General features: G+C 31.4%; 5 protein-coding genes across 5 annotated transcripts; 1 reads left to right on the top strand and 4 right to left on the bottom strand.

Annotated features, from left to right (window-relative positions):
• Positions 1 to 77: 77 nt before the first annotated feature.
• LOC145628636 (ABC transporter I family member 20-like) lies at positions 78 to 4,302 on the bottom strand. The gene is made up of 7 exons (XM_081680987.1): positions 4,010 to 4,302; positions 3,794 to 3,927; positions 3,084 to 3,203; positions 1,091 to 1,186; positions 840 to 992; positions 676 to 753; positions 78 to 562 (listed from the first exon to the last, which is right to left on the bottom strand). The coding sequence occupies exons 1-7, from the start codon at positions 4,170 to 4,172 to the stop codon at positions 323 to 325; spliced, it is 984 nt and encodes a 327-aa protein (XP_081537113.1). The 5' UTR covers positions 4,173 to 4,302; the 3' UTR covers positions 78 to 322.
• Positions 4,303 to 9,094: 4,792 nt separating this feature from the next.
• LOC145626396 (uncharacterized) lies at positions 9,095 to 13,021 on the top strand. The gene is made up of 3 exons (XM_081678824.1): positions 9,095 to 9,408; positions 9,508 to 9,676; positions 12,498 to 13,021. Exons 1-3 carry the CDS (start codon positions 9,349 to 9,351, stop codon positions 12,692 to 12,694), a joined length of 426 nt encoding a protein of 141 aa, XP_081534950.1. The 5' UTR covers positions 9,095 to 9,348; the 3' UTR covers positions 12,695 to 13,021.
• Positions 13,022 to 13,776: 755 nt separating this feature from the next.
• LOC145627512 (uncharacterized) lies at positions 13,777 to 14,319 on the bottom strand. The gene has a single exon (XM_081679897.1). It carries the CDS (start codon positions 14,317 to 14,319, stop codon positions 13,777 to 13,779), a length of 543 nt encoding a protein of 180 aa, XP_081536023.1.
• A 1,542-nt stretch (positions 14,320 to 15,861) lies between these two features.
• On the bottom strand, positions 15,862 to 18,059 carry LOC145627511 (uncharacterized). Its single transcript, XM_081679896.1, has 2 exons — positions 17,221 to 18,059; positions 15,862 to 15,967 (listed from the first exon to the last, which is right to left on the bottom strand). Exons 1-2 carry the CDS (start codon positions 18,057 to 18,059, stop codon positions 15,862 to 15,864), a joined length of 945 nt encoding a protein of 314 aa, XP_081536022.1.
• Positions 18,060 to 20,455: 2,396 nt separating this feature from the next.
• On the bottom strand, positions 20,456 to 22,929 carry LOC145626395 (galactinol synthase 2-like). The gene is made up of 4 exons (XM_081678823.1): positions 22,509 to 22,929; positions 21,442 to 21,765; positions 21,048 to 21,182; positions 20,456 to 20,894 (listed from the first exon to the last, which is right to left on the bottom strand). The coding sequence occupies exons 1-4, from the start codon at positions 22,833 to 22,835 to the stop codon at positions 20,694 to 20,696; spliced, it is 987 nt and encodes a 328-aa protein (XP_081534949.1). The 5' UTR covers positions 22,836 to 22,929; the 3' UTR covers positions 20,456 to 20,693.
• Between the last annotated feature and the right edge of the window lie 1,841 nt (positions 22,930 to 24,770).

Here is a 24,770-nt window from a genome sequence, read left to right as displayed (position 1 = left end):
TTCCACTATAGTAGCTTGGCTATGGTTTGGAAAGTGTCAAAGTGCTTACATTCTCAATTTCAAATACAAACTGCAAAGAGGAAGTAAAATGGACTCTTTCATTAGAACGCTTTCCTATACAAAAATAAATTTTGACCCGAAACTGTGCAAGTTTACGCGTACAAGTTGGTACAACAGTAATAGTATAAAAACTCCTGAATGCTAAACGTATTCAGTCCAAAACTCAAATGCTAGCTATGGCCTGTAAATTGTTTGATGAAGTAATAGTAGTATAACTTTAAACCTGATAAGTTTAATAACTTACAGTTATTGATGTAAAAAACTATTGTCTTAGGACTCTGTTTGAGCTGAAGGTGAAGTTGTCTTCACCAGCAAGGGTGGAATGCAGCCTTCCTGCAGCCCATCCATTGTTCGTTACACGAGCAGCAGCATGAGCAGGATCACCAATGACACGAGTGCCTTCAATACGCTTCTCAAATTCTGGGAGGCCATTTGCTTTTCTTTCTTTCCTCCTTTTTCTCTCCTCATCTCGTTCTTTCCTCAGCCAACTCTCCACTGTCCTCTGCAAGCATACCAGAATAAAGAGTGTTACTTCATACAGCTTACAAGGAGCCTAGTATTATACTTAAAACTTTACGGCGGAGGGAGGGGGTGGGGGGCTGTTGGAGGACTTACCATTAATGACAAATTTGACATCTCCTTAACTTTTTCCATGGGTAATGATAATTGTAACTTTCCGCGAGCCACATACACCTGCAGAGAATACATTTAGTCAGATTATAGAAATCAATTAAAACATGGATTAATCACAAAATATACCAGAGATTAACTTAACCCACAATATGTGTTGGCCAGTTCTCGAGCCCATCAAATATATGTGTCGCATAGATGATTATAGCACCTCTCTCTTCACATTCCTTGATGAGAAACTTAAGAAGGTCAGCTCTTCCCAGCACATCAAGGTCAACTGTGATCTCATCAAGAAGAAGAACCTGGATAAACAGGACAAGGTTTAGCTCAACAAAGCATATCATCCAGGTACTGCCCTTGGAAAAAATCTGAGCTCAAGCAACTGCAAGCCAACATATACCTTAAATGGCTTGAGAAGACCCATACAGATTTGAACTCGTCTTCTCTGACCATCAGATACTTTGTGCATCCTCCAAGACAGATCAATGTCCAGCACCTAATGACCAAAAAACAGTCCAACATGTCACTGCCATTCCATTTTATTATGTTTTTAGTTTCTTTTTTAAAAAGGCAAAGGGAATAGATTAAACGGACATTATTAAAATACTGGAATACTGAACCAAGCAGGCGTGGCATATAATTATCATCTCTTCTAGCATAGTAAATTTAAGTGAAGGGAAGCAGTAAACTAGGATAAAGAAGGATCCAACCCAAAAACATTTTTTCTGGCCAACTGATCACACATCTTACTCTAAATGCTTGATCTAAAATTTCTTAATTGACTGGTTTGTAGACAATGAGAAGCTTCAATTTAAATTTAGAGTTGGACACCCATAGAGAATATCCATCTAGATCAAGAGGCTAAGTCACCAATAGTTTTAGGGAAAATATGAGAGGATGCTGGACAATTTTCGCTTGGGTCACACTTCTCTTTATTAGTTTATTCATTTCTATTGTCTACTCAGTAATCCACCAAAGAATTGGTGACTATGTCCTTTGGTCACCTATATGCTTGCTCTAAGAGAGGAGGTATTGGTCACTCGGAGACAGACCTTTTCTAAAAGACCCACCCTCAGGTCAGTTTAATTGTTTTCACCAAATTCCAATTCTGATGCAGCCATGCAGGCTTCTTGTTTTATCCTAATTGGACATCACATCTCATTCTCACCCTAAGAATAAATTAAGTTTACCATACTTGTGATACGGAAAATCTATAGGTATACACTGAAAGAATAGATTATTAACAACTGAACAGGAGGCGATCTGGTAAAGTGCAACCGATGCCAAGTAAATGCTTCTGAAAAAGTAGACATTTGGCATTGGAGGCATGCTGGCATTTACAAGAATTATGTGGACAATGCTTCATTCGATATGCACTAGACAATGAAACTGAAAAGGATGATCTTATGCTTGACCCGGCAAAATTAGTTTGGATTTTGAGCAGATTAAGAGAAAGGGGAAAAATATGGAATTCCTCCTCTGTCAAAACCAAAAGAGAATCGAAAATCTCTGGGGAGAGAACTAGAGAAGTTATATGGTTACTAGACCCTAGATCTGAAGTTCTGAACATTGGAAGATTTCTTCTTCCCTAATCATATCATTGGACATGTACTATTCACTATTTAATATTACAATGAAAAAAATCACCCTGAATTTGGAAGTCACACAGTGATAAAATCAAGAGCACTAAAAGCACACTACAAGAAGAATTCACAAATTCATACAACAAGCATTTGTTAACAGTCTCTTAAATTTTGCAGAGCAACAAGAAGAATTTTACATGACAATGGGGAGAAAAAAGAAGATCAAAGGGCTACGGACTATCATCAACTGGTGGAGAAAGCTAGTTTTATAGATGCATAGATGAATTAAGTTCCTCAAGAGTTGATTCATCCTCTCATCCTTGGATTCCAAGAAAAGGAATGAGAAGAACTGCAGAATGATAATGAGGTTGCTAGATGTGGAGGGCAACAACTGCCAACATGCTTGTTGCACAGATCTATATCTAGCTCATGTATTGCAATGATTTGTAATGACAGTAGCCAAAAGGAGAGTTTTCAATCATCTATGCGAGTTGCAAGGTTGGTAATGATCTGTTGCTCTGGTTCTAGTATAAGAAGGTGCGGTGCAATAAACAACCAGGGGAATCATGACCTTCAAACTAAACGGTTTAAGATGTAAAGTTCATCATCCAACTAAGATCGTATTTTTAATGAACTCCCTTTTTATGGAGATTTTATATGTTCTCATTAATGATTTTCTGCAAGACATTGAAGATTCCAATACTAATACTGTGCTAATATGTGTTACCTCAACACTATTCCCATTGGTATTAACTAAAAAACATGCAGCATTACAAACTTATCGAACATAATATATTTTTCTCAACATACCTTTATTAGTTCAGCCCTTCTTGCAGGATCTACACCCCCAACTCCAAATATCATTTTCTCAGCAGAAACATCTATCTGTATAGAAACCTCAAATCCAGCAAAAGCAACATCTCGCTTCCACTACACAGACAATAATAACCCCATAAGTTAACAGAATATAGCTATTTCAAGACTTTCAAGTATGTCTAAATGCATTCAAAAGGGGTATAGGCATCTAAGTAGCCATCATAACTGAAAACTGAAGTATAACTAGCGTGGTCTACCATCCAATTTGGCTATAAAACATAAAGGTAGCTACATATCCAATGCCCAAAAACAACATATATTGATCATTAATCACAAACAATAAAATTGATCCAATCATGCCACAATCTCAATACACCAACTACTCGAAAATGCTAATGTTATTGGAATTATGATGTAAGAGTAATGCATATCTAGATTAGTCCATATAAAATCAAATTGCAAACTTTTTTTAAACAAAATTCACTATATATTCCAGTAGATAGAACTATATGATCACAACTCACAAATCACAACAATCATGAACAAACTGCATATAAGACAGAAAATGCTTTGATTTCAAATTCGACATCGATAAACCAACACACATAATCAAACAGCAAATAAAGCAAACATCCAAGAACCACCCCACAAACCAACTACCCAGGAAATTGAATAAAAATAGGGAGTGAAATCAAAAGACAAACCTCTCCACCAAGATAACACAAATCACCAGAAGAAGTCAAATTAGTATCATGAAAAGCAGATCGGCCAAGAACCCGAACCATATGAGGCTCAACCATATGCTTCCCTCCTAATATCTTCAGAATTGTCGTCTTCCCTATTGCAAAAAACACAAAATTCAAAAACCCCACAAAAAAAATGAAGGAAAAATCAATGGAGGAGAGAGAAAGAGATGAAACCTGCGCCATTAGCACCGACGAGAAGACAACGATCACCGGGAAAAAGGGATAAAGAGAAATCCTGGATTAAAGGGGTGGACCCGGGAGGAGGGTGACCGTCGATTCCAGGGTAGGTGAATTCTAAACCGTTGATTTCAACCATTGGAGATTGTGGGTCTGCCATTGTTGTCGGAAAACGGTGGAAATGAGTGTTGAAGAAGAGAGGAGAGGGAAGGTAGTTGGGTGGGTCGACGAGTAAAGTATAATGTGAGCGCCAAAATATAAAGGGAATGAAAAAGGGTGAAATGGAGAATGAATTGTTCAAGTTCAAGGCGTGGCTTTGTTAAGGCCCCTCAATCGAAATTTGAGGAGAGAGACTATAGTTAATTTGTTATTGTGTTAGGTTTGGACATAGAATTAGAGATTGTTTATGTAATTATTGTTTTGGTCGAACATATGTATTATGAGCAGTTGAGCACCCTATTAACCTTTCGATAAATATATGAGATACACATACTGGTTATTGGTATTGTAAGTTTGTACTTAATTTATAGGAGGTGATTGTCTTTTGATATGTTGGAACGACTGAACGAGAGTTTGAGCATTGGGGATTCGCATTTGAAAATACAAAAAAAATATGTCAATATCTTTTTATTTGGATAATACGGGGTAGATGAGAACATGTAAGGAATAATATACACTTAGTGGTTACTAACATTACTTATGGAGCTTGGAATGTTAAAAGATAATAGGAACATGTTGGGTTTTTAGGGAAATTCATTTATACCAGATTTTGGGTAATTATATACTCCTAGACTCTAGTGTGGCTATCTATCCCTACACCACCCCCCCCCCCCACCCCCACCCCCACCCTAAACAATGCATAAACAAACCCAACAATTCCATTTTCTGTAATTGTGTAGTAACTGAATAGTAACCACACTTTTTACCCACCTATAGATAATAAAAAAAAAAAAAAATTAAAAATTAAAATTCAAATCAGCATTTTATTTCATTTCATTTCATTTTCTCTCTCCTTACCCATTTTCTCTCACTAAACCCATTGATCTACTTTTTCAAACCCAAAATTTCTACGAATTTGAGACAAATTATCAATAAAAATTGTTCAATCACTACAAAATTCAACAAAACAAGATTGAAATTCGAAGAATAAGTGGTTTTGTTCATATTTGGTTCAAAAAAGAGTATGAAACCTAGGTTATTTTTGTTGTGATTGTATTTCAAAACAATTATTGAAACATCAACTGTGGAAAATGCATCATGTAAGTATTTACTATAGTTTTAGTAACTTTTGTTCAAAAACTAGTAAATCAAATCATTACATTATTATTTTTTTTTTTTTTGGTACAACGAAGAAAACGATTCCAGAGAAGGAAAACAAAGATTCTGAAAAAATGTAAGTATTAATAAAATTAATTCGTAGTGAAATTTTTCTTTTGATGAATGTTCATTTCCATTTTGATAAATGCTCATTTATACATTAGTATACTATCATTCACATGTTTTTTTTTTTAATTTTTTTTCCGAAAAAACTCTCATTTATTTAATACAAATGTTCATTCAATTCATATGTATTTAATAATTTATAGTCATTCGTGTAATAATGTTCAATTTTTCATAGTTTGAAGTGGAGAGTTATTTTGATGAATGTTCGTTTTTATTTTGGTAAATGTTCAATCACATAATAATACATGGTCATTCACAATTTCACATATTAATATACGATTATTAGAATATCAAAGGTGTTTGATGAATGTTCATTTTTATTGCAGTACGAAGGAAATAGTTTTAGAGAAGAACATAAAAAATCTGGAGAAAAGTAAGCATTAATTAAACTAGTTCGTAGTGGGTTTTTTTATTTAATAAATGTTAGTTCTTTTCCATTTTGATAGATGTTCATTTGTATATTAGTATGCAATCATTCACATGTTAATAGATGATTAATACAAATGTGTGTGTGTATATATATATATATATATATATATATATATATATATATATATATATATATATATATATATATATATATATATATATATATATATATATATATATATATATATATATATATATATATATATATATATATAACTACATAGTCATTGTATTAATGTTCATTCTTTTTCATAGTTTGGAGTGGAAAATTATTCTGATGAATGTTCATTTGTATTTCATGTTCATTGATTGATATCTTTCATAGGCATTTTTAAACTAATGCATGTTGATTTATATATTAATAGATGGTCATTTTAATATTCAATTATCTAATTATTTTCATTTATGTATTAAGAGTTGTTCATTTCCATATTAATGGATGATCATATCTATACTATTATATGTTCATTTATTTATTAATATATGTTCATTTCCATATATATCGATCATTTCAATTGTTCTACTATTCATATTCATATTCATATGAAAATTGGTTCATTTCAACACGTATTCTTGCTCAAATCTAACTAAAAATTCATTTGTTTTTGTCTATTAGTTAAACAAAGAATCATAGATATAGTGAGTTACTTACACCATATAATAGCAAGGAGAAAAAAGAAGACGACAAAAATAAGGAAATTAATCAAGAAGACATGGATTTGCGCAACATGAACCAATAACACGAGCTTGTATTTTTCAATTTTGGATCGAGAATTCAGTATGTATAATAACATGTGTGGAATTGTGTTGTATATTTTAATATCCAATATTTTAATTTTTGGTGATATAAATTTCTATTTGATTTGAATAAGAAGGAAATAAACTTTTTTTTTCCTAAAGTATTATTACAAATCACATCCTTCAAAAGCAAACATTTAAAAGGAAATAAACTTTTTTTCCCAAAGTATATATAATGTTCATATTTTTTGACGACTTATATAATGTTCATATTAGGAAAACAATATGTTCATAAACAAAAAACAAAATATTCATAACAACTTGAATTTGTGGTAGAGCATTTACAATTGTCGACTTTGAACCATTATTCACTAACTATATATATTAGAATATTTGACACTATCAATAGAAAATTGTACAAAAGCTAAACATTCAGTTCTTGTATCAAGTCTCTCATAGGACATAATATTTCTACACTTATTATCTTTCTAACAATCCTCATTTGAACAAATATATATTTTCATAGAAAATGAGTCATCCCTTTGCCTCTTACTACTCCCAACTCTGATTCCAAAACCTTTCAATTCATAAAAGCATACTCATTATACATTTCATATGCATCATCTTCAGAAGGAAATTGTTTTCCCCAAAAATCAAACTGACTTGCTTCTTCAAAAATAACAGCATTCTCTTTTTCCCACTGCAATAATTAAACATGTAACAAATGAACACATACAGCAGCAATAATGGTTAGCCACAATAATGCATTTGATCAATTACAGTTAAATTACCATATGTAAAAATATATATATGATCATCTATAGTTACATAATCGAACATTATTTATGAAACTACAAAACATTGATAATCATTAAAAGTCACATGTACAACTTATAATCCCATAAAAACAAATATATATATAAATGAACATTTATAATTGCATAATTGAACATTATTACAAATACACAAAATAACAAATTTTAAAATATGTTCACTAGTTAAAATATATATGAGCGTCTTTAAAAGAATAAAATCATTGAAATTCACGTGTACAACATTTATATTCAAATACAACTACAATAAACCTATAGTTTACTGCAGAAAACATACATTAAACATAAATGAACATTGGATGATGGAAATGTTCACTTTCGTGTTTACGAAACAATTACATGTAATAGTATAGCTGTATGGAAATGCATTATTATTGTAATTAAATTGAATTTATTTTATATCGGAAATTATTTTTGACAACTCTTTATTTATATAAATACAATTCTAAGACGTATGTATTTGCATACATCTTACTATAAAACTTACACATAGCTCTTGAAGTGAACATTTAATGATACAAAAATGAACATATATTGAAACATGAATAAACAAAAATGTACATTGGATGATGCAACACTTCTAATAATAAAAATGATTTGAACACAACAATCCATATAAATAAATTTGCTCTCATTTTTATTGATAAAAAAATTCTTAAAATGCAATTCATAAAATATATTAATTTGAACAAAAACTCCTTATTATAAAAATGAACATCTAATGATTTATAAATGAACATTTACCAATACAGAAATGAACATATTATAAAAAGTTTACAGAAAATTCATAAATGAAAAAGGGCGGGGACGGGGCACGCGCGGAGTGGGGTGCAGACAGTGTTCCCTACCGTAGAGTGTAGGTAAAAATTTGTAGATTTTAGGAGTGACGCAAATAACAAAAAAGAAGTTTATCAGAAGAGTCATTTGCGTCGCTCCTTTATAAAGGAGCGACGCAAATGACTCTTATTTGCGTCGCGCCTAGGAGCGACGCAAATGACTTTTAAATCATTTGCGTCGCGAGCAGTTGCGTCGCTCATAGAAGCGACGCAAATACACTATAAATGAGCGACGCAAATGAGCCTTTTTCTACTAGTGGGGCCTTGCGTGCCACATATCAAATTAGGGAAGTTCTTCAAGACTTGTCGGCTTGCAGAATTAGCAAGGTTCCCCGCTCGTGGATATCTCCGGCTCATTGGCTGGCAGTTCGGGCTCGTCATCGCCAGTTTCTTTCTTGGTCCTTTTAGGGTGTTTGTGTTTGTTAGTTTCTAGTTCACTTTGTAAAAAAAAAAAAAAAACATTACTCCTTTCCTGGTGCTCATTAGTGGCAATGTTTACATAATTACATGGAAACAAAGACATTCTTACTCGTACCTATTTTTTTCACTCTTATCATCTCATTTCTACACACTTTAACAAACATGAGATTATGTTATAATTGTGATAAAATTCTTATTTTACCTTTAATTCCCACATACCAAACACGTCAATAAGAAATTGAATTCAACAGCAAAAGTCTAAATTTTTATCCTCATACCACAATTTCCACTACGTATTAGAGATAAATAATTAAAGAAATTTATTGATGACACGCAGTAACTAAAACTATGTATTGACAATCGTAATGAACAGTATGAGATCAAAATGAAACGGAAAAAGTATCATCACTCCTTAACAACTCACGGTGCTGGGTATGAGATCAAAGTTGTAAGTTCTTATTCTAACAGCAACTTTTAAAGCTTGACCTCCACATTAATTTCTTTGTAATTTCATCATTTCGCTCCTTATTTCAAACGTCTCCAATTCTCAGCTAAACCCCAGAAAAATTAGGGTTGAATTGAGGTCTCGGCAATTAGGGTTATTGTCTGAATTTTCCGGATCAATTGGAATCCAAAAATGGCGGCCATTTATAGCCTATACATAATCAACAAATCTGGAGGTCTCATTTACTACAAGGTATTCCTAATTTCCATCTATCTTTGTAATTATACACATTAGTAATTTTGTTCTTGAAAAAAAATGAAGCTTTATTGAATATTCTGTTGTGGAATTTAGGATTATGGATCAGCTGGTAGAATGGACACGAATGATACATTGAGATTAGCGAGTTTATGGCATTCAATGCACGCTATTTCTCAGCAATTATCGCCTGTTTCGGGTTGTTTTGGGGTTGAACTTCTCGAAGCTGATACCTTTGATCTTCATTGCTTCCAATCTCTCACTGGTAGAATCTTTACTCCGGTTATTTTTGTATGGAATATTCAATTTCATGTTTTGATGGAAATTGGTTTTGTCAATTGTGTTGATCTTTTGTTTTAAGGGGTTTGTGAGTACAATTTGGAGATGTGAATATGGAGTGAGTGTGATTGTGGCTCGTTATTGACAGTATTGGTTATGAAAGACAATAAAAAAAGGACTAGAATTTATTGCCAATTCGATCTTTTCGTAGAGCGGGATGGAATTAGTTTTAGATTTTGTTGTGAAAATCTTGCAATGCACTTGATTTAGATTTGTATTGGAAAACCTATCATTTGGCTTGCTATAAGATTGAACGTGAAAGTATTCGTTTGTGATTCATTAGGGGTGGAGTACAAAGCTTTTGTTTGTTTGATACGTTTATCTCTGTGGCTTAGATGTTAGGGAAGTTAAGAGGAGCATTGATTTTTCTTTTAATTGCAGATGGGTAGTTTCTGTTATCTCTGGGGTTTTGTGATCTAATAGCAATGAGTGGCATCATCCAGGAAAATGAATAGGGCATAATGATTTAGGGGTGTTTAGGTGGAGGGGGAGAGTGTTGAGGGAGACATTATCAAATTGAACCTGGATGTTTTTGCCTAAGATCATCATGAGACCTATAAAGTACAATGATAAAGATCATCAGATTAACCTTGAAACTTATGGCACCACTGTTTTTGTATTATCTCTGATTAACTAGCATTAGGGTTTTAATCACAAGAGATCTAATGTTAGAGGTTGTTAGATAGGGCTTATGCTTTTTCCTGCACTCGTCATTACCAGGAATTTAGATTGGATGAAGCTATTCTTGAAAGCATGGAACGTACCCTAGCTAATAATAGAGTGGTTTTACTGTCAATTATGGTTCTAGACTCCTGTAATTACTAAGAGTATCAACTAGTCAAGCAGGATTTTGCTCATGTGTTTAGCAGGAAACTGGGATTTGGAAACTACTGTAGTGTTTAGTTTTTCTGAAGCTCGGAGAAGTGCAGAGTCATGATAGGGGCATTGAAGCTTGTAGTGGTAGTTATTACGTAGGAAAGTTTGCAACTTTGATTTGCTTTCAGAGAATCATTTAAAAATATGTATCGAATTTCTTCATGCATTTGAGTATATGATTTCAGCATTGCTGTTTTTGGGATAGCTGCCTTTTTCTATATACACTCTACTTAATTGCCAATTTGGTGAGTGAGGTTGGGGTGGTAAGGGTGAACTGGCTAGGTCTGTGAGGGTGTGGTTGAGAGCATTGGTAGGTACTGTTTAAAGCAATGGAAATGTAATCTACGATCGATTGCTGATAATTCCAAAAATGGCTGGCATTAAGTATTAATTACCATCCTGTATCTTAGTGTCGCATGTGCCTTATATAAACATGTTTCTTGGAGTGATCCAAGAATCTACTGAACATCCTTGTTGATGATGTCCAAACATGGCCTTTTGAATTTATTACCATTGACGAGGGCATGATTTATTACCTTTGACGTCCAAAATGTATTGTTTTTATGTTTCTTGTGGGAACAAATTTCTTTGTTTTATGTGAACCCAGAACACAACATATACTAGTATACACTACTTTCGATCTCACCAATATTCACTCTTATCATTTTTAACGTACTAAAACGTAACTATGTTCACATAGTGAGAGGGTAAGTGTGTGCTTCGTAGTGTGAATGTGTGATTCATAGCATGAAACATACGATGCATCAAGAATTGCATAGTAGGAACATGTGATGCTCATGTAGATTGGTTGGTAGATGTTTAGTCTCTGTTATCTATGGGTTTTTGTAACCTATAGGAATGAGCGGCATCGTTTGTGAATTTGAAAAGGGCATAATGATTTAGGGGTGTTTGGGGGAGAGAGGGGAGGGGGGGAGAGAGACAGTGTGTTGAACGAGACATTGACCATATTGAACCTTGATGTGTTTGCCTAAAATCACCATGAGGCCAACTAAGTACAATGATAAAGATTATTAAATTTACCTTAATCTTATGGCACCACAGTTTTTGTATTATCTCTGATTAACCTAACACCAGGAGTCTAATCTCAAAAGATTTAATAGGTTGCTAGATAGGGCTTATACTTTTTCCTGCACTCGCCATTTCCAGGACTTCAGATTGGATGGAGTTGTTCTTGAAAGCATGGAATGATGGAAACTTGTAGTTATTGAGAGTAGCAACTACTTAAGCAGGATTTCACTCGTGTGTTTAGGTGGGAATTTGGATTTAGCAACTATTATAGTGTTTAGTTTCTGGAACTTGGAGAAGTGTGCAGGTTCATGATAGATTGATAGGGTGCCCTTATAGCTTTAGTTATTCCGTGGTAAAGTTTGCAATGTTGCATGGCTTTCAGAAAAACATTTGAAAATTTATCAGTATTTTTTTCAAGCTATTCAGCCGATTTCAGGATAGCTGCCAGCCTTCTATATACACTCTACTTAATTGCCAATTTAGCGAGTGGGGTTGGGGTGGTAATGGTGGACAAATTAGGTCCGTGGTTGGGGGCATCGGTAGGTACTGTTTGAAGCAACGGAACTGTAATCCACGATTGATTTCTGATATTTGACATATTTCCAAAAATTGCAGGCATTAATGTTAACTAATGTCCTGTTTCCGAGTGTCATATATGCCTTATATAAACATGTTGCTTGGCGTAATCTAAGAGTTTATTGAAGATCTTTGTCGATGACGTCTAATCTTGTCCTCGTAAATTTGTTAACTTTCAGTTGAAAAGGGAATGATCTATTACCATTAAAGAGGGCATGACAATAATTATTTACGTCCAAATTCTGTTGTTTTGATGTTTCTTGCAGGAACAAAGTTCTTTGTGGTATGTGAACCTGGAACACAACATATGGAGCTTCTCTTGAAGTACGTTTATGAGCTATACACAGATTATGTGCTAAAGAATCCTTTTTATGAAATGGAGATGCCTATACGCTGTGAGCTCTTTGACATCAACCTTACTCAAGCTGTGCAGAAGGATCGTGTTGCTTTGCTAGGCCGATGATTGATCTTAATCACTCAAGACAAAACTACCAGTTTTGTAAATTTGCTCCTATTCAACTTTTCTCTCATTACGTTTCATGATATTACAGTCTGCTGCGCGTTTTTAGTTTGTCTTGCTGATGAGTAGTTGTAAGAGGATGCCCTCTTTCTGGAATCAGGCTGTCTGGTATGTTAACTGCAGATACATGGGGGTATCAGAGTATAATGAATTTGTCTTTGCAGTAATTGGGTATATTGGAACTTTGGAAGGATTGTGTTATCATTCTAAATGACCTCTACAAACGATTTGTATCTCGGTTAGTATAAGGGCTTTTTATTTTATTTACTACGGAGTAGTATTTATTTATTTTTGGCCATCATAAAACGTTATTATAAAATTAAGACAAGCGAAACTTATACACTAACCATCCTACAATTTATTTCCTCAATGCAACATCGTCAAATATGTCCTACAGTCTACCTATCATTTAATGTTTATAAATTGCATGTAATTGATCCAATAATAGAGGACTTTAAGAATAATTTCTCCAACTTATTGCATTAACAATAATTATGACCTTAATCATAGAAGTTAACTAGTAATTGCAAAGAGTAATGTGCATTTGTTTTTAACTCCTCCTTTGTACTTCACTACTTGTCTACTTCATATTAATTCCTCTATTTTATTAAGTTTTATCATTATTATTTTTATGTTTTTTTTGAAAACATTATTATTTTTATGTTTGTTAATGCACAACTTTACCATTAACATTTTTAATAAAATCTTAAAAAGTTGATATTTGAGAAACATATTGAGACCAAATCAATACCATTTTACGTGATTATATTTGTATTTATATATTAATTAAAAGAAAAATGTTTAAATCAAAACTTAAAAATGAGGTTTGTGAATAATGCAAAAAATCAAAATGCACGATCATAAAAAGAAAAGAGAAATACACTTATAAATTTTCTTGATGATGCTACTAAATAATTGAAACACGATACTTAAAAGAAGAGCACCACATGACAGATAAACTAAATTGAAAACGACTTTTATTCTTCACGATAGATTTTCCGGCCTAAACTTTGTTTGAGAGACAATCATGTAACAATATAAGTAGCAGTTATGACAGCCATAGTAATTAAAATCCTCATCTCCCTATTCCTCTCATTAAGAATTTCAAGAGCATGGGTAGGAACTGTAAAAATGGTAACACACTTAGCCTGAGTCCTAGGCGTATCCCATTCATAAGCAATCATCTGTTCATAATTACCTTGATTAAAATCCTCAAAAGCAAGATCAAAACTTTGCTTAAGAGTCAAGTATGCATCCTCACACACCTTATAGTAGTCTAGCTCTTTATCCTTTGCCCCTGGGATTTGAGCCCTTATGTATTCCAATGTGTTCGAGGCGTTCCTTCGTGCCTCCATGATTGTGATCTTCGTCAACCCCACGTAGTCCATGTCCGGTTTTGGGACATCGGCATGGAAGACCTTGTTACAAAACCCATAGTCTTCATTAGACCTACAAATGGAGTCAATTTTGTTTTGGGTTTCAGGGCTAACTGGAGAATTCACAATGGAGTTAAATAGTATTAGTAATGTAGTTGCAAAAGGAGCTAAAAGACTGAAAACTTTCAACATTTTTGAGTTTGATTGGTGTTTTGTATGCTTTGGTGAGCTTATTGTTTGAAAGTATACAAAGGCGCTAAAGGGAAGATGCTGCGCTTTATTGAAATGAGAACGGAGGGAGTACTAATTATATAATACAGGGGTTGTTGAGTGTGAGAATATAAAGATACCAAGTATTTGCCATTTAAGGTAACCTAAGATTTTACCCTTTGAATGTTAATGATCAAATATTTACAATAAGGTATGTTTTTTGTGACAATAATGTTGAGATGACCAGGTGCAATTTACATGATTTAATGACGATGAATGCAAATTGCAAAATATATTTCAAAATCTGGTAATTTCTTCTCAAAAATCATTAATCTCTTACTAAATTTGGTAGAGAAACGAAGGTTAATTATTGTTATCTTAAAGATACCAGGCTGGCTTAAAATTATCTAGCTAGTTCATATTTTATTTAATTTGGTTTTGTATTTATTTTTTAAAATCAAATTGGATTATATTTGTTGTCAAAGTATCAAAAAATGATAGCCATTAGTACGTACATGATTTAGGATCGAATCGTACTAGCTAGCACCGTTTCATTTGAGATCCTTATACATCAAAAACAATTTACATATCTTGATTGATCTCCAATATCATTTTATACATTACATGTACGGTCCAATCAATCGATATTTTTTTTTTTTTTTTGTGTTTAAAGAGCCACAAGAGCAGGGTGAGAATCGATCCCAACATCTATTGGAATTGGGAGGGAACTTAACCACTTGAGCTATCCCTCACTCCCAATCAATCGATGTTGATTCGTACTAAGCTAGTATATTATTTCTTCATTTAATTGATACATTACACCTATTATATGATCCATTAAGATAGTCATAAACTCTTAATGATATGCAATTATTTAACATTTATTTTTATTTTTCAAAAGAGAATACAATAATTAAGGGCTTGTTTGGCATTGTTTTTTGTTTTCAGTTTTCAGTTTTTTTGAAAACAAAAAACCAAAAACAGGAAACTAGAAAAAGGTGTTTCTACTTTTCAGTTGTCAGTTTTCATAATTATCATGGTTTTAATAAGTTTGACTAATTTTTGATTCATTATGTGACATATATCACATGATTTTAAAAAACAAAAAACCAAAAAACAGAAAACCACAATGATGCCAAACGAACCCTAATCTATCCATTTGGATTTAGATTGTAATTAAAGATTGTAATAAAAGAAAATAATAGAATTAAACTTTCCATAATTTAGGTTACCATCGAGTAACATTTCATCACTTGATAATAAAGATTTGCACCTAATAATTTATTTAATTATAAGGGGCATAAAAATACGAATTGTATCCGGAAAACATAAAAAGAATGTATAAACTTTAATTAAAAAAAAAAATCCTAAACCAAAATTAGAAGGAAAAATAAAGAAAAGCCAAATCAAAATTTCCTCTTTCTATTAAATAAAAAATAAAATTAAAAAAGTTTAGTAAAGTGTAATAAAAATTCCAGTGTAACATAAAAAAAACTCTATTAGCTAATCCTGTACTGTTATCCATCAATTAACGCTGGTAAGACTGAAGCATGCAGCAGCAGTTTTAAGTTCATGATTTTGAGAAAATGTTTCCATTGATTGTATGCTGTCCTTCATTGTTGACTCAGCACTGCACAACATAAACATTTGATAATTATCGATAAACTATTTTATTTTATTTTATTTAATTTATTTATTTATTTGAATTCTATTAAAAAAGAAAAAAAAAAATCAAATGCTAAAGGTAAGAGCTAGAATTACATAGGTATGAAATAAGTACATTGGTTGTAAGTTTGTACCATGCCGTACAAGGTCCAACCAACCATAAAATATATAATTATCAATTTTTCAAAATTGCAAAAAACATAATCTCTAGGGAAAAAATAAAAAAACACTTACAACTTGCTATAAATAGATCAGATAATTATCATAATTGTGAAAAGTATAATTTTAGAAAAATATATGCTTCTAGTATTATCTCTTCATTGTAATTAAAAATACAATATTCTTTAAAAAAAAATTAGGAAAAAAATAAGATTAATTTAGTATACTTAAACAAAATATGTTTGATCAGTCAAAATCATTAATTTCGAATAAATATTCATTGAATTATTAATGAGTAAAAATAATACTCCTTTTGTTTTAGAATTGACACGCTATCTTTTGCACAAGGTTTTAAGAGAATAATAAAATATTGTCAAGTGTAGTGGTCTTTACTTATTTTTGTAGTGGTCTTTACTTATTTTTGCGGACTTTACATATATTTATGTTGAACTTATATTACGTACGTAGTATTTGAAATGAAAACTATTGTTAGTTTGTTAGTAATATGTCTTCCTATTAGCAATCAGAGGAGAAACCCATGAACATATTTAAAAAGCTTCCCGTTTCATAATAAAAATGAACTCATCAAAAAGAATTTAATACATTAATATACTTTGGGATGGTAAAATACATAAATACTTCGTAATATACTATGAGAATTTATACAAAATGAGGGAAATTAAAAAAGAAAAAAAAAAAAAAAAGAACTTTCTTGATTGTTATACTTGTACAGGAAGAAAAAAGTACTTACCCTTTCATAATACTTGCAATCAAGTTCTTTGACACCCACTTTATTAACATAGAGATTAGAGAGGTTTAATGGTTAAATTAATTTTACGAGTAATTACTTTACATATTAGAAACCCTCTTACGTTGGGTGTCAAATTAAATAGCTCAATTGCAAGTATTATAAAGCGAAGAAAATATTTATATGTGATTTAATAAGGTTAAAAGAACGTAATCTTAAATTCAAAAAACAATCCAATAACCCTAGAAAATTGTAATTTATTGAAATGAGTTGGACAAAATACGCACAACATATATACAAAAGACGAATACCTTGATTCACAAACACCCTTGGATTCGATGTATGATTGTTGATCATCAGCAATGGTATCGAAAGGCAAATCATCATAATGATTATGAGAAATCTCATCAAGTTCTTGTTGTAGAGGAATTCCTTGTGAAATCATAAATTGTTTCATTTCATTATTACTAAAACTATTAACACAATAGTTATTATTGGCACCATATTGTTGTTGTTGTTGTTGCAATAACAACGAAGGCTTCACGTCTTCATTTGGTTCAGCAAACGCAACATCCTTGTCACCTACAAGAAATTTGTTCGGGGCTAAGTACATATCAACGCTAGACTGACGATCAAGCGGGTTATAACTAGTATTTGGGGCCGAGTCTAGTTGAAGTTGTGAAGGTTGGATAGAGGATGGGTGGGTAGGATCAACCGTTACAAGGCCATGGCCTAGACTATGTTCTTTATTTTTTAATATAGCTAGCCACGATTGAACGTAACAAAGCTCCTCTTGAAGTCGACTCAATCGATCATTAAGTTGCCACATAGCAAAAGAACAACCATAAACAGGATGCCTTTGACGCATTTCACACTCATATATAATAGATTTCATAGCCTCGTCCTTTAGGTCTTTGGTATCTAGTTTTTTAAGTATTTTGGTGATGTTACACACTCCGTACAATCGATGGGCACATTGGAACATCTTAGGGTTATCGGCGGGGAAATAAGGGGCTAATAGACAATCGGGAGCACATTTTCGACGTTGGAACCTGCAAGCTGCACAAGCTTGGCTTGTACCTCCCTTTATTGTCATCAAGAGACCAACAATCACCAAATATAGTAGATGCTTAATTTGGAAAGGAGGCATAGATTAAAAATCGATAGTGTTACGTTGGAATTATCAAAATTTTTAAAAGAGAATAATGACATTGGTTAATAGAGGTTAGTTAATATATATATATACATGGAGAAACAATCAAGATAATTTTAATTTTATTTTTTTTAAATTGAGGAATTATCAAGATGATAATTGATAATAACAAAAAACAAAAAAAAAAAAAAAAAAAAAAAAAAAAAGTCTATTTATAATTTTATTTATTTATTTTTTTAAAAAAAATACCTAGTAAAAATTCAAAAAATTAAAACCTCAAATCCTAGTCTTAAGGAGTACGTGCATAAAATCCTCAACGTTGGATATTTTGCATAATATACTGACGTCTAACAAACAATTTGGGTTAAATTAATAATGTCACGTAGTCAGAAATTGTGTGGTTGTTCTATACGAATATTCTTCTTAAATAAAATCTTGAAACAAGCTTAAGGTAAGAAATACTCTAGAAACATCCTTAAACAAATAAACCAAATTTATAGGAGGAAACTCATACAAAGTAACCACGTCTTAATGTTTCTGTTACTATAAAATTTTCTGTTACTATAAATTTATAGAATAGTTCATAATCTTTAATTTAGACATTGTTGTGCGCTGCACAGTTTATATAATATTATGTACTTTTACAATACAATTGTTACAACATATTACAATACAATTATATTCAACGCATTTTGCTTGCAATATAATGTCAATATTGGCGGATATATTAGATTAAAACAACGCAAAAGAAGAGACCAATCATCTTAATGTACGTACATAGATATTATTGAACCATCAAACGCCTAATAGAGTGAGTCCACAACTTAGAAATTCTAGGAATGGATAAGTCCTGAGCTTGTAAACTCTTGATTTTAAGAGTGAATGAATCTCGAACTCTAATTTATGGATTAAGTCCACAACACACGATATTGTGTGAGCCCTGCCAAATAGCTTTAGAGAAACCGAAATTGAAAGTGAATCAATACTAGTGTGTGGTGCAGTGACGGTTCCAGGAATTGCTCGTTATGAGTTTGGATAATGCTCGTTAACAAGTGGTGTGTCATATAAATAATGATATGGATTAATGAGAATTAGGGCAGATTTAATCCCTTAATCTAAACTTTACAATAACACTTTAAATTATGTTCGAGTTACAACGTAACATGAGAATTATAATGTGCTTTCTTCATAATTCATATGTGTATTGCTTTCTACAATTTATGATCAAGGATTTTCTGTTATTTTTACTTTGATTTTGATCACTTCATGATGAAGTTGGAATTAATGGAGGATAAGCAAGTACGAATTTTAATACGAATAAACTGATTTGTAAGCGATAAATCTGTAAAAATTTCATAATCTACCAGAAAAGAGTTAAACTCTCAAAACTGTTATCATTATAAACACGTTTTTTTTTTAAAAAAAAAAAGAGAAACACAGTCTTCTAATGATGAGTAAAACATTTAATTGTCTAAACAAAACCCTAATACAAAAATTAGGCAAAAATAAAATCCGAAATATATTAAAACGTTGTTTTCGGATTTTCTATGTTATTGTGGACCCTAGGTTTATACACACGCAACTTACATTATTTTAAACATAGTGACCCTTAGTTTTTACATATTAACCTTATTTTTAACATATTAACCTTTATTAAATCTAGTATAACATTTAATATTATTGTGAACTTAAAATACAACATTATGACCCTAAATTTAACATAGTGACATTTAATATTCAAATTAACCAGTATATAAAATATTACATTAAAAAATTAACCTCTTATAGCCTATATATTACCAAAATGACTTTTAATTTATTTCAACATAGAGACCTTTTTTCTATTATAATGACCCTTTTTTTTTTAACTAATAAAACAACTATAATTTCCCTAATTTTAGTGGTCTACGATAAATTAGTGTGAACCAGATTCATTTAAGAATTTGTACACAAGCTAATCTGCCTAAGTCACTTCGATTCATTGTCAAGATTTATACTTTATTGTATAATTTTTCTTTTTTATTTAATATATATTTCCTTTACAAAATAAATAAAAATTAATAATTTAATATACATATAAAGTAACTTCAAAAAAAAAAAAAAAAAAAAAAAAAAAAAAAAAAAAAAAAGTAGCTCGATCAATTAAATAAGTACATACTATATTTAGTCTCGACCACTTTTATATTCATTTTCTTCTACTGTATATAAACTGATCAATCTCAATTTAAAATTTAACAAGTTTCATTGTATTGTATACTTAAATAACTTGAAAAAATAAATGTTAATTATAAGCACCAATTGAAAATAAAATTGTATGAAGTATTTCTTTTTCTAAGATTATGGATTGCTCACTGAAAATCATAAGAAAAAGCCATACAAACAATACCTTGGTCTATAAGCATAATTACTCCATTAATTCATTATCATTGAACACAAGGCATAAATAAAATTCTATGCCTGTCCAAATTTTGTAGTAATACACACTCAATCTATATTAATCAGGTCTATCTGGTATAATATTTCAGATAAGACCGCTTGATTGTACAAGAAAAAACTTTAAAGCATAATTCCAATACAAATTATATGATACATTCGTTTCATATTAGTACATAAATGGAGTGATTAATCCCTTTAAGCTGCCGATGGTGCCAACATATAATAAGCATTACTAAACTCAGATAATGCTGCCTTCAACAATTGAAGCCTTGCTTCCTCTGGCTTGTAATCAAGTGATTCATCATCGTAAATCTCCCACCACTTGCTCACGAGCATCTTAATGTCTTCTCTATCCATGTTCTCTTCCTCTCCGGTATACCTCCAAGGTTTTGATCCCTAAAATTGAGGTATTCTAGTGAGACAATTGAAGGATACATAATAATAAATGTGTTTGAACTAAATAGTCACGTTATTAGTTAATGTAACAATATTAAACGTGAAAAGTAATTCCGAATAAAGTAAACAAAAAAAAAAATGTTATATACTTACTGCAGCACAATAGTGAACCACTTTCGCTTCCTTAAGTTCAATGTTTTCAGGATGACGCCATAACATGGCTAAAACAAGGTTGTAAATTGGTGGGATGGGCTGATAGACATCCTTGAAGTACATGTTCAAAAAGTCCTGCATATGCATCACAATTCACATATCAACTAAAGTTTTGGTTAATTAAATAATAAAAAAAATGTAATATTGTAAAAATAATAGAACGAATTCATTATTTTTTTATTTTTTTTGAGGGAATACAAATTCATTATATAAGTTTACCTACATACTATTATTAAAGATTTTACCAATTAATCTAGCTAAAAACCGCTACATGTGAAACATATAAGTTCGATACGAATAGTTTTAAGAATACTAGTATACTTGTAAAATTTACCTGTTCAGCAAAGGGAGTGGGCTCGGTGACCTTGAGTTTGTCGAGGAGATCATGGTAAATGGACATTTTGGGCTCAAAAACAAACATGCCAGCATTGAAGTAAAGAGTGGGCTTTGGGCCCAACTTGTCTTCGGCCCATTGGACCTTATTTGGGCATTGTTGGCAATACCCAATCTTATATTGAGGAGTGTGGCTCCAAGTCTTCTCACAAAAGCAGTCCATCACAGCGTAAAAATTGCCATCGGGTAAGTCAAAGAGATGGTCAATGTTATCAAAAACTTGGATATCACCATCCAAGTAGATCATCTTGCTAAACTCCACAAACTGTCATTTTTAAAAGAAAAATTTTAATTAGAATCATATCATGTCTTTTGTTCATTAGAATAATTATTTTTTTTTCGTAAAAAGATGACAAAAACATCGAAATTAAAATATTCTTAAAATTTACCATTTAAAGTCAAAAGAATTTTACTCTGTATACTTTTTTAAAAAGGAAAATAATAGGATATAGGATCGCATACTTTTTTGTCCGTAATAAGCTTATGAATATATACCTTTTTATATATCACGTTGAAATGACTTCTTTTTTTGTTACTCTTTCATAGATCTAGGAGTCACAACTCAATTTACGAATATGTTCTTTAATATAAATCAAAAAATATAGTTATTAATTTAGAATAAATGATATATAGATTTCAATAGGAAAAATTCCGGATGAGGAATTTATTTAAATTGACCCTAATAATCGTAAAAGTTGTATATATATATATATATATATATATATATATATATATATATATATATATTGTTCAAGGGCATTTTTTTTTTAATCATCAACTTTGTTTTAAGCTTAACTTAATAATACCAAGATTACCAATTACTCACGTTGGATACAAAGTAGTACTTTTATAATCATATATGCATGCAACATGCTTGAGTGCTTGACCTAAAGAGACATGTATGTACGTATGGAAAAAATAATATTAAGCAATAAGGGCAATTGTGGAAAAAAGTAGTAATTTAAATAAAAATTAAAAAAAATAGCCAATTAAATTAACATAATTTACCTCCCAAATTCTGAGCTTGGAGTAGTTGATGACATAGTAAGCCATAGCAAACTGAGTCTGATTTTCAGGAGGATAAACCGGCTCAATTTCACGAACTATGCAACCTTGAGACACTAATATGTTACGGTGTTCCTCCGGAACGTCGGGCAAGACCGCCACCACCAAGGGGCAACGACTCTTGGCTTTCCTTAAGCCCTTAGCAAGCCCTACAACTCCCTTGACATAGTCACCGTTACCGGCTAAAAATGTCACAAAAGCTCTCATTTGGGTGTTATCTTCAGTGTTCATCATCATCATGGTGTCGAGGTTCATGATTTTGGAACCCATTTAATTTGAAGAATTTAAGAATGATTTGTGTTTTAAATATGTGTTTAATTTGTTTGTGTTGTTGTTTGGAAAGATATGTGTTTTTAAAGTATTGTGTAATGTTTTTGCATGGTTTAGAATTGAATAGAGGATTTGTTATATAGAAATTTGAAGGGGTGGAAATGTAAGTTCACCTTACATTAACTTTCCACGTGTCCTTATCTATTTTTATGTGTATTTATTTTGTTTAGATTCACACTCAAATAGTCATTCACACAGATTCAATTACACTGAAATATTTTACTTATCCCTCTACGCGAATTGACTATAAAAATTATGTTTATTGTTGAAGGTATCCACTATCTTATATCGTTATCTATAATTATGATCAATTTAATTTAAATTTATCATATTATTCATGCATGTAAGGTAAGTAACATGTTTTTATTAAGAAAAATCAAATCAATTAAATTCTACTTTTCTCTTTACGTAATTAAAAAAAAAAAATTATTACGTTACGCTATGTCAATACATATAATTATAATTAATTAAACTCGACATCTTATTACACACTTAGTAACATGCTTTTCTAAAAAAAAATGGATTCAAACTCATTACACTACAATTACTTATACCTACGACCCTACCCTTTATGTCAATTGGCTATATATATAAAAATAAAAAAATTATGTTGTTTGAAAAAACAACTACAAGTATATGTTATGTCATTATCTATAATTATGATCAATTAAAATTTGTCATAATGTCATGTTAATCACATACGTACGTAACCACATAACATGTATAGGTTAAATTTTATAATGTATGTTAATGATGATCAAGTAAAATTCACATGTGATACAATTCTGTTTCTGGATATGTTACAGTAATAAACGGTGTAACATAAATGTATTCACGTATGTATGTAACCCTTGTGGTCTTAGATGATTGTTGAGGTACTTTTATGGTCTTAAAATTGCACCATAGTCCAAACATACACACTAGAGTTTGATGATGATGCACTCCAATACTCCATACTCTTAAAACTTTCTAACGACTCTAACCCAAATCTCTACTGATCTTAGGAGAAATACGAAGGTTAAGAATGACGTGAAACTTTAAGTTGAATTAGTTGTAGAATTGAACCATCAATTATTATTATTATCAATCCAACAATTGTGATCGGGCAAATACAAGTTTATCTGCCAGAATCTGATGGCATTTTTGTAAATATATTGAAAAGGCGTGGTCATTTATTCAGTATTTTTTATGAGCTGTCCAATTACTGTTTGCAACTTGCTTTTACTGTTTGTTGAAAAAATTACCCATGTACCCCTCAACTAGTACATAAAAAGACACATATACCCTTCCACTAATATTTGAAAAGAAGATTATATCCCCAGATAAACAAATTTTATCTGGGGAATTAACTGGTACAACTCATTTTGATCCAATGCAATTCTTATTAAAATAAAGTTGTGGGAGGGACAAAAGTTTTGATAATTAAATATGAAGCGTGCGCGGGTTAGGGATAGAAGAGCAATCACGCAATCAAAGATTTGAGACTTTAAGGGTAATAAATGAAATTTGATTGAACCTAAAGAGTAATAGTTGCATTTTAAAAACCAATTATCATAACTAGTGAGTTAGGTATTTGGTGCAAAATCACAATATATTTTTAAGGAAAATGATATACACAACACTTAGGGCTACACGTAGAATCATGGGCGTAGAATAGGGAGTGCAAAGTGCTCCCTAGCCGGGCCCCGATTATTAGAGGGACTAATTTTTGATTTTTTTATTTTTCAATTCTTGATTAATTTATAACACTTTCATATTCTTCTATTAATTCAAATTAGTATTTTACAATTACATCAGTTCCATTCCATGAAATTATAATGTATATTTCTACATTCCAGAATTATCAACATAAAAAAGTTAATTTCAGTGAAATTA

This window comes from Chenopodium album, chromosome 4 (genome assembly GCF_948465745.1).
Source record: "Chenopodium album chromosome 4, dcCheAlbu1.1, whole genome shotgun sequence".
NCBI lineage: Eukaryota > Viridiplantae > Streptophyta > Magnoliopsida > Caryophyllales > Amaranthaceae > Chenopodium > Chenopodium album.
This window is presented reverse-complemented; position numbering and strand designations above follow the sequence as displayed.